This window comes from Danio rerio, chromosome 25, assembly GCF_052040795.2.
Source record: "Danio rerio strain M-AB ecotype USA chromosome 25, GRCz13ab, whole genome shotgun sequence".
Taxonomy (NCBI): Eukaryota; Metazoa; Chordata; class Actinopteri; order Cypriniformes; family Danionidae; genus Danio; species Danio rerio.
The window spans coordinates 24384250-24398863 of record NC_141045.1 but is presented as its reverse complement, the minus strand read 5'-3'; the positions used below and the strand labels follow the sequence as shown (position 1 = coordinate 24398863).

Sequence of the window (14614 nt, the reverse complement as noted above, 5' to 3'; positions counted from 1 at the left end):
ACGTCTATGGAAACTAATTTGTATAATGAGATTACATAGGTATCGCAAGGAGAAGATGATTATGAGGACATTGCACATGTTCCTAGTTTTTAAAGGGTTCATGAATCATATACATTTGCACAAAGTTAGTGTTAGTTGTATGGTTAGTGTAGAGTAGGGCGATATAAACCAAAACAGTTTATTTGATTTGAGAAATTTGAGATGCAAATTTATTGTTATTATTATTATTATTATTGTTATTATTATTATTATTATTATTATTATTATTATTATTATTATTATTATTATTGTTATTATTATTGTTACTATTATTATTATTGTTGTTGTTGTTGTTGTTGCTCTTGTAATTTATTGGCTTTTGGACTTAAGGATTGCTGACATACTGGGTATAAACATGATATGTTTTTTTTTTTTTACTTCATTTGCATTCGTTTAATGTTACAAAATGTATTCCCCCAGTATTGAAATGGATATTGTTCAAGGTATCATATCTAAGTTGGTAATTCCAGCATTGTCATAACGAAACCGTGCGGGGGAAACTGGAGCACCCGGAAGAAACCCACATGAACATGGAGAGAACAAGCAAACTCTACACAGAAATGCTAATTGGCTCAGCTGAGACTCGATTCAGCAACCTTCTTGCAGTGAGGGGACAGTGCTGCTAACCACTGAGCCACCATGCCACCATACAGTTGAAGTCAGAATTATTAGCCCCCCTTTAATTTTTTTTTCTTTTTGAAATATTTCCCAAATGATTTTTAACAGAGCAAGGAAATGTTCACAGTAGGTCTGATGATACTTTTTCTTCTGGAGAAAGTCTTATTTGTTTTATTTAGGCTAGAAAAAACTGTTTAAAATTTTTTTAATCCAATTTAACGTCAAAATTATATGCCCCTTTCAGCAATTTTTTTTTAAAAAGTCTACAGAACAAACCATCGTTATACAATAACTTGCCTAATAGAGGTGTGAACCTACACTACTCTCACGGTTCGGTTCGGTTACGATTATCATGCCATCGATTCGGTTCAATTCGATATCTCGATCCATCACGGTGCATTGATGATGCTTTTCATACACAGTGTTATATTGTAAAAGCTGTCTGTATAAACACACACACACATAGACACAGGTCAAATGGGCCACAGTGTGTGAGAGAGACAGAGAAAGAGAGAGAGAAAGAGAGAGAGAGAGAAAATTGAGATTACTTTCATTCTCTCAATTGCAGTGGAATAGGAGCTTCTGCTGGAAGTGTCAGTGAAAGACTGTCCAGCAAACATACACGCAGTGAAACTGAGCACAGTTTCTGCGTTTTTAAGTAGTTGGAGCGTTGTAAATACTCACGCTCGCCTCCCTCACCATAGTAAGCTATGGTGACATAGCACATTTGAGATAAATGAAGTCAGTACGTAATAACAGGTTATGATTATTACTGAACCGATACCGATTTGTCCATGTCTGCATGACGGTGCACCGAAGAAACAATACATTTTGACAACCCTATTGCCTAGTTAACCTAATTAATCTAATTCTAGTTTATTAGAAATGAGTTATTAAAACTATTGTGTTTAGAAATGTGTTAAAAAAAATCTTCTCTCTGTTAAACAGAAATAGAAATTAAACAGAAAATAAACCAGGGCTAATAATTCTGACTTCAACTGTATATGTTTGTTTATTTATATACTGTATGTGTTTAGATTTTGTTATTAACAAAATGTTAATTTTGCTGGGAGAGTGTGCGTATTTGCAATAAACAAAGGCGTAGTTTGATGACTCTGTGACTGAGAAATAACGTGAAATCTTATGAAATAATGGAGTTGTTGTGATTCCAATAGAAGACATATTCAGGGATGAGCTAAAGTATTCAACACTTATTAACATTTCTAATATGAATCAGAATAAGGCTGAAAGCTGGCGAAGTGAAACAAGAGCTCTGAAGCTGGTGCTAATTGCCGACGAGTATGAAAGAAGCTGAGCATTTATTATGCCACTGACCACCGCTTCCATTTCTTCCTGTCATGAAGCTGGCACATGGAGAAGAAACAGTGATGTTTTATCATACTAACTACATTGTAGTGTTCTGTTATAATGCTGTTTTGTGCTGTTTAATAAAATGTGCAACATTTTAATGCTTTTTTCAACCCAGGCTTGTTCTGAAAACCTATCCCTATATAGCGCCAAATATGGCCCTGGAGCTACGTTTTTTTGTAATTTTTGTTTTCTCAAATCCACCAGAGGCCACTGTGTACACTTTTTCAGATTTAAAATTTCTCTCGCAAGTGAGTGAAAGCCACAAGAGGCCGCTGTCGACTGACTGTTTGGCTGACTAAATGACTGTCTGACTGACTGAACGATCGACTGACCCATCGCGTGCGTTTTCAGCGGTAGTGTGGAAGGAGGGCTGCTCAGAAATGCTAGATGAAACGCCAGAGTGGATGTTTCCGTTCTAAAATGCCATTTAAAAACATAAATTAGATAGAAATTAAATAAATAAAAAGACATATTAGTGTAAACTGGGCCTAAGTGTGTATTTTTTACAGATTTGCAACGGGCGGGGCGGAGGATCGCGATGCTGGCTCAGCATCGTGGTGTTTCTCAAGATTCTGATGTAAAATAAAGGTTAATATGAGTGTGCTATTATTATTATTATCAAGCATATGGATTAATTTTATATCTAGGTCTACTTTTTATTCTCATGCACAACACTTTGTGTTTGCTAAGAAAGAAAAAAGCATATCAAATGCTTGTCGTAGCCTAATCATAACTCTATAATGCCATATAAATATTTTAATGATGTGCAACGCTTTCGGTTTTATTTTCACTGCTAAGTGCTGTTCATACTTCTCTCAAACTCTCAAACAATCACTCGGTTCCACAAACTGAACGTTATTTAAAACTTTCTTATGTGATATTCACAGCCTATGCAGGTTCTGTTCACTAAAGTAGACTTCATTGACAGGCGCGCACCCGCCCTCTTTGTGGTAACAGCTCACGGTCAGCAGCTTACAACACGTGTGATATCGCAGCCGCAAATACATCATTACATGAAGAAAGAAATGGCATTTTTGGGTGAATTATACCTTATGAATACAGTATGTGACTCTTTCAAGACCATTTTGACACCATTGGTGTCCATGTTGCTAAACAAAGTATGTAAAACAATGTGAAGACTTGTGCAGCCGCCATTTCTTCTATCCTAAACTACAAAAATATGATTGGCAGAATCATAAAAAATGCTGGATTAAGATCGTCTAGGGGGTCAAATCGAGATTGCGAGCTTTTTTCGATATACTGCGATCTTGATTTTCGAAAGTAATACATCGCTTTGTAAACGTTTATATTATTACCATTTGATGAGTCTCCCTATACAGTTTGATAGAGTGCTTGGACACAGAAGCCGCTTCGTATGACGTCACAATTAATAAGCTGATAAGCACATAAGTCATCATAATAGGTGACACTGTACTTGAAGGTGTATTCATAAGAAACCTTTATAATCATGAACTGACACATATCATGAATGTGAACGAGATTTCATGCCTGCTTATAACAACTGTCATTAAGTTTCATTCCCTCAGTTAGGATATATTAAATGCAAAGATGTTATGCACCCTATTTGAATGTTATCACTCAATTGAATGGGTGTTATCAGACTCAGTGTTTATCAGCTGATAGTTATGATAGTAACCTACTAGTAGGCTACTAGCCGCAGCCATATCTTATCTATAGTTGATTGATCATGTGGATGGATGATAACAGCCTTATGAGCCTACCAGTAGCCACAAAAGGCCCCTATTGGACAATATCTATCAGCTGATAACCATCGATAACGCCCATTAAATCAAATGATAACATTCAAACCGGCTGTGTTATGACAACTTGACATAAACATATATATCACAACCTGTTTTTTTTTTTTGTGTCATGACAACTTGATACTACCAAGACAACAAAACTTGTCATAAATCTGTCATAAACATGACTGTCATGAAGCTAATATAAATATTTAATGATTTTATCATAAATTTTGACCTCAACTACAGTTGTACAAGCTGAATTTGTCATTAAAATGTCATAAACATTAATGACAAATTATTAATGACAAATTAATTGATAGAGTAATGGCACTTTTAATAAGACATTTTAATGACACATTCAGGTTGTTCAACTGAAAAAGTGATCAGAAAATATCCATGACAGCTATAATGACAATCATGTTTTAGACAGATTTATGACAGGTTCTGTTGTCTTGGTGTAATGTCAGTTTGTCATGAATTTTATAGCAATAGTAAGGTATTCGTTAATGTCAAATTGTCATAACAATCAGTGTCAGCATTTAAAAATGACATAACTGAACAAATGACACTCAATAACAGTTGTCAAAAGCTTGCATAAAATGTCATGTCATGACTGTAAAGGTTTCATGACAGACTGAATGTCCGTATCAATTAAAGTGTTACCACAAAATGGATAACACTATTCTAGTGGTTTTGGAAATTTCCATTTTAAAAAAATTACCTTAAAGCTTCAAAATGTAAAAAAAAATATCATAACTAGGCATAGTATGATAACTTGTTTCAAGGTTTACCATGGTTTGGAAAAGGCATGGTTTAAAAATCGCAAAAAAATGTTCTGTTATACAATTCCTAAGGTATTTGTAAGGTTTTTTATGTATTTTTATGTTTTGTAAAGAAATTTGTGTTTCTGAAACTAATAAACATAGCAAAAGTAATTTACTTATTTAATTTAGTTAGCTTGACATGTTAAATGCCCCAAAATATTATAAAAGTTTCCTAAAATAAAATATATAGTGTTCAATGGGAAAAAAAGTTATTGTTTATACTTTATTACATACATTTAAAAAAGAACATTATTTTAGAGCAGTAATCACAATACCGTGCGTGAAACTATGATATTTTCATCCAAGGTTATTATACTGTACCATCAGAAACTCATACTGGCCCATGACTAAGCATAACATATGCTGAAAATAATCAAACCATAGCTGTATGTGAGGAACAAATTAACAAATAAGACTCTAAACCAAACAACGGGTACAACACAATCACTATGTAGCAAAGTAAAAGCCTACATCTTGATGAAAAATAGTAAATGTCATCATTTACAGAAGTGGAAGAGTATAGTAAGTAAGTAAGTGGAAGCTAAAATCTTATGCCCACACAAAATAAGCTTTTTGGAGTGATTGAGCGGTCTTCTGGAGGTTGGTGTGATTAGAAACTATATTCCTTGACTGTCTATTACACTGTTGTTGTGCTAATATCATAGAACAGCAGGCCTGAAAGCAGTTTTACTTCCTGTGGGCTGAAAGAACAAGGTGGCCAAAGCGATTGAGTGGTGAGAATAACAGGAAAAGAATGATGTAAACTTCTTGAGGCTGGGCTTTCCACCACCGTGACCCCCAGACCGTCTGGCCTGAGTTTCAGGTTCAAACTGATTTTGTCATTATTATTTTTTTTTTAAAGATGTTATTGTTAAGTCTCTGGACAGAAGGTGGTTCTTAACCATTGAAAACACATTGAGCACCAAGTACTTTCGACTATCAGCTCAGAGTCTCAATTGTGCTACAATAGCCCGCAATTGTAATTTATGCAAAACTGGGAGATTTTCAAGTGAGTTTGCATGAGGATTGAACATTTTTACAACACCATCTTTTATGACGTGCCCATTCTATAAACAACAAGCACATTTGCATGTGTTCCGAGTAATTCCATCAATCTGCTTTCCATTCAGATCTGCCAAAATCCTTTCAGTTTAAAAAAACACCTTTTAGAAATAGTACTTATGGAAATAATACACTTTATAAATGCAAACATGCGAACAGAGTGTTTTAGACATTAAGTCCTACATTGTTTTTTTTTTTAATTAAATGAAATGCTCACTTAACTCACTTAAAGACCTGAGTAGTGCTCTTTAATGATACACTATTACTAATCACATACAAAATAAAGAAAGTTATCACATAAAATATGTGTAATAAAAGTATTTGCATATATTATTATTTGCATATATTAATATTTATATATAATGATGTCAGTTTGTATGTGTATATGTATGAGCAATACCACACGAGCAGCGAGGCATGTGTTGCCTTAGTGTCCCACCAGTGACGATATACAGCCATATTGCATTGCTACAAGTGTGATATTGCATATATACAACAGTTCATGTATATGAAAAGAAAATCAAACACAAGAGTCTAAAAACCCTTTCGTATTAGGAACTACTTTATTCATATCTGCAGCTGACGTCTGAACAGCAGAAACCGTTGCTACTTCACAAATGGCTCTTTAGAGCTAGTGTTTGAATGATTCTTCTGCAAAATGTCTAAAGTCATAGCAAAACAGGTGATTTTGCTCACATTTTAAGATTATAAGGCTGAATGGCATGAAATGCCATCAGTCTAGAGACATTTCGCAGTACTTCTCTGTTGCAAACCGCATAGCACAATATCAACTCCAAAAATCAGAATCAGAAAAAGCTTTATTGCCAGGTATGTTCGGACATATAAGGAGTTTGTTTTTGTGACAAATCTTCAACAGTGCAAAAGAATTACAGAGACAGGACAAAAAAACAGACAATAAATATATACAAAAGCAGCGAGTAGTGAATGCAAATATACAAATAGACAAGTGTACTGTATGTAGAGCTATATTATTATATACAATGTTATATAAGTTAAATGTGCAGCTGTTATGTGCAAATTAACATGTAAGTGTGTCGTTAAATAAGTGTATATGTGTATAAAAGTGTATGGCAAGTAGTGATGTTGGTTCCACAATTATTAGTATCAAGTGTTCATGAGATGGATTGCCAGAGGGAAGAAACTGTTTCTGTGTTGGGCTGTTTTGGTGCGCAGTGCTCTGTAGCGAAAAAGCCAAAGCAATGCAATCACTATTAGATTACTGTTATGTTTGCAATAAGTAAAAATACTAAACACCTCCGGGCATTTATTCTTTCTTTCTGTTTACTAAACTAGTCTGCAGTAACGAAAAGAGGAGACTCATAAGAAACAAACAAATGGCCAGCCAAAAAGTAACTCAGGGTTATATGAAGAGTGGAGAACACAAAATACATACATTCCTGATATGTGAGTCCCATCTCACACTCAATACACCACAAATATATGGTAAAATAAATACAGCACTGCAACATACAAAATACAGGAATCGAATTAGAATATCACTTTTCATTTTAATAATGATTTTATCAGCTGTAGTTCCACAGTTTTTCCTCTTCTGAGGGCTTATTATGCGGTCTCTGTCACCACCTTGTGTATAGTCATCGTCAACCGCCTTAGCTCCGCTCAATGACAGGCTGACATGCTGTCTCTTAGAAATTATAAATATTTAAAATAGGCACTATCCTTATAAAATATCTGCATAGATGCAATCTAAACAACTATATTCTCGACTAAAAAAACCCTTAAAAGTACATTATGTTGCCCAATTGCAACAATATTTGTTAAACTGTAGAGTGACCTGTTTGTTGCTATATGTGGTTGGAGTTATACAAAAGGGTGAAGGGTGAAGAAGCTGGACGGGTGATATTTTTGCAGAATATCACACAGCTATCAGCCAGTTTTGATATATATATATATATATATATATATATATATATATATATATATATATATATATATATATATATATATATATATAGTTGAAGTCAGAATTATTAGCCCCCTTTTGATTTTTTTTTTCCTTTTTTAAATATTTCCCAAATAATGTTTAACAAAGCAAGGAAATTTTGACAGTGTGTCTGATAATATTAATTAAATTTAAAACTATTATGCTTAGAAATGTGCTGAAACGATCTTCCCTCCATTAAACAGAAATTGGGGGAAAAAAAATAAACAAGGGCGCTAATAATACAGGGGGGCTAATAATTCTGACTTCAACTGTATATATATACACAGTACACAACACACGTAGAAACAATGACATCATTTGTCATAATTTTTCGTAAATATTGACAATTTTTTATTTGTGTATTTGTATACACATAATAAATATATACACTACACACAAACTTATGTAAATTAAAACTTGTTTTGTGTGTGATTGGTCACAATTATTCGTTAAACTGCACTAGATTTTAAGTACATTATTTCAAATATAATTTTATACTTTTATTGTTTCTAAAATATGACTTAAGTGTTCTTATTAATGTGCTGACAAGCATTTTTGACATTATTAAAACTTGTTTGGATTCATTTCACTAATACAAAATGGTATTAATAGCCTCTTTGGTCATTTTATACAACCAAAATCAATGATTAATCATACAGAATCATTACCACAAAACAAAACGGGGAAGCATTTCCTTTTTATTTATGACCTTTAAGACAGAAATTCACCACAAAAAATAGCTATAACTGAAAAAATGGCCTGTATTAAAAACAGTAGACCAAAAGTTATATACCTACATAAAAACTGACACATAGGAGTGTTTACTATAATACTGCCTCCATCGGAAGCATGAGCAAATTTTGCTCTTTCATCCACATAATAATTTGGGGTTCATGGAGCTCAACTAGAGCTCTGTGTTACAGTAGCACAATTATTACTGATTCATTCAGGAGATCCACATAATTATGAAAAGTGTAAACTGAATACTTGGTCACTTATGTCACAAAACCTCTGCAAAATGCAAATTTTTAAGCTAAATATAGTCATAATATGAGAAAGAAACCTTGCCACACAAACGAACCCAAATTTTATTAGTAACAACAGCCATGCATCATTTTTAAGGAGAACGATCTCATTGTGTGAAAAGCTTTAATGATTATACAGTAGATGAACTTTGTAAGACAGTCTTTATAAAAGCACATTCGAGGCTATATATAATCCATTTAGAATTTGAATAAAACTTTTGTTTTTCCTGCTCCTATTTGTTTTTCCTGCTAGCTATGAGAACCCGTCTCAAAATTGTCACAGTATATGACTCATTCCACTATTGCGGTTAATTTCAACCATTAACTTTCCTTAAACAGGAATTATATATAACAAATGCATAAATTACAGAAAACCAAACATAGTATTAATGTAAAATAAAGCAAAATGCTTTAACATTTCATGGTTACTCATTTGAACGTCTGTTTTAACTTTTTAAACCATAACAGAGTTGACATGTTCCACCATTTTGTACTTTAGCTAAAGATGCTAACATGACAATATTTAGGTTGTTTCTTTATAATTTTTAAAAAGAGAACTGAAAAATTACAATAACAGAGTTGAAAAATAACTAATGACTATTGGCGTTTCCTAAATCTTTTGTACAAATTAATAAAAGAAGTATTATTGGCATGCCTCAATGCCTTCCAGTGTTTTTCATTACAGGAAGTGAAATCAAAGCACGCTACATGCTGTTTCTATCTGTGCTTCATGGATTGTCATGGATATTACCTATATTACTATGACTATTATTGTCATGAGTTTACCAGAAAACAGGTACAGACACACAAAACAAAAAATCTAATGTATTTATGGATGTAGACCTGGGGCCTTGTGTATCAACGCTTCGTATGCACAAAAACTTTGTGTATGGCAGAATTTAGCTCACGTTTGGATTTACTAACAATGAAATGAACATATGAATGTGCGCTAGTCCACACCAACTTCATGCCTGGCATAAATGCATTTTTTGTGTGTGTTTGTTTTATTTCCATTGGCGACTCCTAGAGGCAATTATGTTAACTTGCACACTACAAAGTATCTTTGAGCCGCGCAATGCCAGCTGTTTGGGACGGGATCATCCGCATGTCCAGCAGGTATATAAGGTTTCCATACCATGCTGTTGAACAGTAGTAAAGTTAGTTTGACATTCGATTTCAAATTAATTAAATTCTTTGCTCCTGTTGTAGTTTGAGCCAAAAATAGGTCAGATAGGGATAAATATGTGCCCTTTATGTTGCACAAGGCTTAATTTCTCGATAAAAAAAATAAACCATACGAATGAATTAAACAATTCAACCATATGAAATTCTAAAATAAATCCAGTACCAAAATGTTCAGAAAAACATCCTGCTTATTGCACAAGAAGTTAATTTTTAGAATTAACACTTTATTTATTATATAATATTTTAAAAATATCTTTTAATGTAAAAATTGTAAAAGTCAATTTAACGCTGACACCATTTGAGATAAAATATTCAAATTAACTCTAAAATTGTGTGTCGCCCACAAAGGCAACTCTCTCCTCAAAGGGTGGTAGCTCAGCATCCCCTGTTCCCCCCGCCTGTTCGGTCCACACTTTGATGGAGCACCGCTGTTCTCCTCTAAACCTGCACCTTTACATTGGACCATTTCTTTTTTAATTCAATCACAGATCGATGTTCAGACCCCATTGCATTAACCGCGTCAGCTAAACTCTCCCACTCTATTTTTTCTTCATTTGTTATTTATTCCGGAGGACAAACTTGCAAATAACACAGTTTTTCTCTGGTCTACCTCCAAAAGGAGCACCTCCAATTCACATTCTGTAAAGTTTCTCTTCTGGCTTGCTTTTGCCATTGCTTTTTCGTTTGGTTTTGCCAAAGTAAAGTCATTACCATATTTATACGGGGGAGGAGGCAGGGAGGGGTTTTGCGCTCATGTACGTGCCCTCAGTTTCACGTAATTCGGATGTACAAAGAGAATATAAATGGAATTCCGCGTGCACAGTTTTTCATACATCTGAATTTTTTACTGCGTACGCACATTTATAGCTTTGTCCGTACGCAATGTTTTAGTATAAATTCAATGTGAGTCTTTTTTACATGTACATGAGTACGTGAGGCCCCTGGTCTTCTTAAGTCTGCTTAAGCTCAAACTGACCATCAAATTGGAGATGAAAGAAAGATGATGTAAATTAATTTGAATTTCGTGAATTCTACGTGGATTCGGAATGTGTTGGATCCAAATGGTATTTTTTGGAAAATGCTGATACTGGGATTTTCTCTTCAACTACTGTATCTCCAGGGTTTACAAAAATGATCCAAAAAAAAAACAAAACCCAGCGAGCAGCAGTTTAGTGCAAATAAATGTTCTTGTTAATGCAGGGTTAAGAGAAGATAATGATTTGCACTGATATAAAGGCAGCACAATAGATCTTTTCAACTGTGATATCCAGAAAAGTATCCATAAACAGACACCTAAAGCTGTCAAAACCTGAAGCAGATGGACGACAGCAACACAAGTTTGCAGAAGGACTCACCAAAATTGATCTAATGAGTCTTAGTACAGTTTCTTGACACACACTCCACTTTTTGGGAAGTCTCCAAAAAACAGCTGAGTTTTATCATTTTTTAATTAATTCAACAGATCTCTGGGTCTGGCAGAAGCACTTTTAGCTTAGCTTAGCATAAATCATTGAACCGGATTAGATTTCTAGCTCATTAGCATCTAACTCAGAAATGTAAAGAGTTTCAATACTTTTTTTTCCATTTAAATCATGAGTATTCTGTATTTACATTGTGTACTAAGACCAATGAAAATGTATGTTCTAAGTAAATATGGCTAATCTTCTCTCTTTTTTTTTTTTTGAGTGAAATGCTAATGGTCTCATTTCATGATTTATGCTAAGCTAAGCTAAAAGTGCTCCCGCCAAACCGAGAAATCTGCAGAATGGATTTTAAAATTGTCAAATTCAGCTGTTTAACTCTTTGGTAGTAAAATGACCCTAATTCCAAAAAAAGGTGAGTGTTCCTTTAGACACCACAGCTAATCTGAGTTTTGTTGCTGATCATATTTATCCCTTGATGTGACCACAGCATGCGGGCAACATCTAACAAAATATGCTAAGTTACAAAGCTTGAGTCCTTTTAAACTGGCTTCTTAAACACAACTTCAATAAACTTAAATGACCTCCCCAGCCACCAGGTCTTAATCCGATAAAACACATTTAGGATGCAGTGGAACAGGAGATTTGCATCATGGATGTGTGAAATAATCGGCAAATCTGCAACAATTGCGTGATGAATTACCAGCCAAAATCTAAAAGAAATGTTTCCAGCTATTTGTTTAATCTGTGATGAAGAATTAAGGTAGTTTTAAAGGCAAAACAGGGTCCAACCCATAATTTGCAAGGCTTACTTTATAATGTAGCTTAAACACCCTTATTAATTCAGTCTTATGATTTTAAAACCAGGCCTGTTGTGAACATGAACATAACTTCACTTCCACTAACAACTGTAATTATATGAATGCTTAATACATTGCAATAAATATATAGCCAATTGAAAACAATATGTAGCCTATTCAAGTTAAAAAAGCACTAAGATCTGTCACTTTGGACAAAAGCATTTGATAAATGATTCAATGCAACTTTTATCTTTATCTAAGCGTAGAGAATGTTATCTTTCCATTTATAAACACTCATTAATGATGACTTTTTACTTGGTTAAACTTTTAGGAAAAAACATTTGGGATTGGTAAAGATTAAGAACTGACTAATTAATTTTTTAAAAAGAATACCATGTGAATGACTAGTGTCAACACAATACATTGTTTAAGGTAATAGTTTTTTCATAAACTATGTGAGCGCAATTTTATATACAGGGATGCAGACATAAACATGAATAACATCATCGTGAGAAAAGACAATGTTTACATTTTGAATTTAATTTAGCAATATTTTATTTTTACATATATATATATATATATATATATATATATATATATATATATATATCAATATCAGGATATGAGATGTTATATTTTTAAAAAGCTGCAAAATGATAATGTGTTGCCCTCCTCTAATGTCACCCTTTTCGGGAATTTTGTTCTTGTGAACTGAATGTTGCTTAATGGCTAAACTAAATCCAGATTTTTTTATATAATAATAATAATAGTGTTATTTGGCAGAGCATTGGCCCCCATTATACTTTCTTTGGTTACAGAAAGATGTAATCGTGTTGTGACAATCCCTCAAAAATAAATTAATCGTCCTGCTTCTAGAAGTTACAAATATATATGCTACAGTATTTTCCATCAATCTTTCTTCCTGTCTTTCTTCGTAGCTGACTAATAAATGTACATACAAATTCATCTATTGTTTTATATTTACCAAATAAATACCTTTTACTTAAAAAGAAAAACAAATCATTAAAAATATCCTACTGTATGAAAACAAGTAACATCTGGGTCCATACTTTATAATAAATAAATAAATAATAATGGATGAGAAAAATCAAACACTAGCCCTGGAGTTCTAAATAAAATAAGAAATATGGTTACATTTGAATAAGTACATTTATGAATATGTAATTTAAAATTTTTAAAAAGTCCTTTACATGTGATCAATATATTTAAACTATCCATTGAATAAATATTCATTCGTGCTAAAACAATTGGTGATGTAAACTAAATAATAATGTGTTGCCCTTTTCTAATGTCACTTTTCAAGAACTCTGTTCTTATATAAATGCTGCCTAATAGCTAACTAAATCCAGAATTTTTTATTTTTTTTTCCGGGTAAGAGTAGTTTTATCTGGAAGAGCAGTGCCCTCCATAATGCTCCCTTTGGTGACATGAAGATGTAATCATGTTTTGATAAAAACCTCTAATAAAATTGAATTGTCCTACTTCTAGAACAGTAACCTGAAGTTTCAAAATATATGCTGTTTTCCTTCATTCTTTCCTCCTTTATTTCTTTCTCCGTGTCTGGCTAATACTGTACATACAAATGCATCTGTTTTATATTTTTTTCAAAAAAATACCTTTTACTTAAAAAAGAAAAATAATTCATAAATATATGCTACTGTATGAAAACAAATAACATCTGAGTCCATACTACATAATAATTAAACAAATGGACAAAAAAATAATTTTGTCACAAATTGCCGAGCAAAATAGCAATATTTTTTTCTGTAAAACTTGTCATCATTCAGCAAATAACATGATAATACAGAAGATTTAGGGGAAAATGCTCACCTGCTATTTCAAGAACACGACAAAAAAAAATCTTTCAACATAAAACTTTTATGACTCACAAACTTTTCACTTAAAAAATATGCTATTGTACTAAAACATACGATAACTAAACAAATAATGGACAAAAATCATTTTGTGAAAAATTGTCGAGCAAAATATTTGTATCAATTTTATGTGAGACTTGTCATTATTCAGCAAATAACACGATAATATAGATGATTTGTGGACTTGCTCACCTGCTATTTCAAGAACACGACTGACTTAAGTTCGCTTATTCTTATCAAGGAAATAAAGTCAATATCAGTCGTTATAACCACAACAAGTGTTTTCTTTGTGCATTTGTTGTAGTTAGTGAAATGCTAGAAACAGGAAATTCAACAGTGAAATATTGAATAATAAAAATAATAATAATAAACTTACCTGAAGAATGACATAGAGCAAAAGCACTGCTCTTTTGCAGACAGTTCTGATATTAAGATGTCCCATCTTACTTTATGGATCGTAATTGTCCAGAGTAGTAAATTCACATTATCTTCAGAAAAGTTTCCCCGCAAATTTTCTGAAAAGTTAACTTCTCTACGAGCTTTTTATAAACTGTCAGGTTCTTGTCAAACCGCACAGATCACGGATGTGAGAGGTGTGAGCTCTCACTCACAAGTGAAGCTGACTACTGTCATCATCAAAGT

The 14614-nt window shown here is 33.1% G+C and overlaps 1 protein-coding gene across 49 annotated transcripts in view; it reads right to left on the bottom strand.

Moving 5' to 3' along the window:
- Positions 1-14614, bottom strand: part of ptprjb.1 (protein tyrosine phosphatase receptor type Jb, tandem duplicate 1) — a 227501-nt gene extending 212887 nt beyond the window's left edge. For all 49 annotated transcript variants that reach the window (XM_087312325.1, XM_087312326.1, XM_087312329.1 and 46 more), the window contains exon 1: positions 14349-14614. In XM_087312325.1, coding sequence (XP_087168451.1) covers positions 14349-14414 — 66 coding nt within the window. In that variant the 5' untranslated portion in view covers positions 14415-14614. The remainder of the gene's footprint in view (positions 1-14348) is intronic.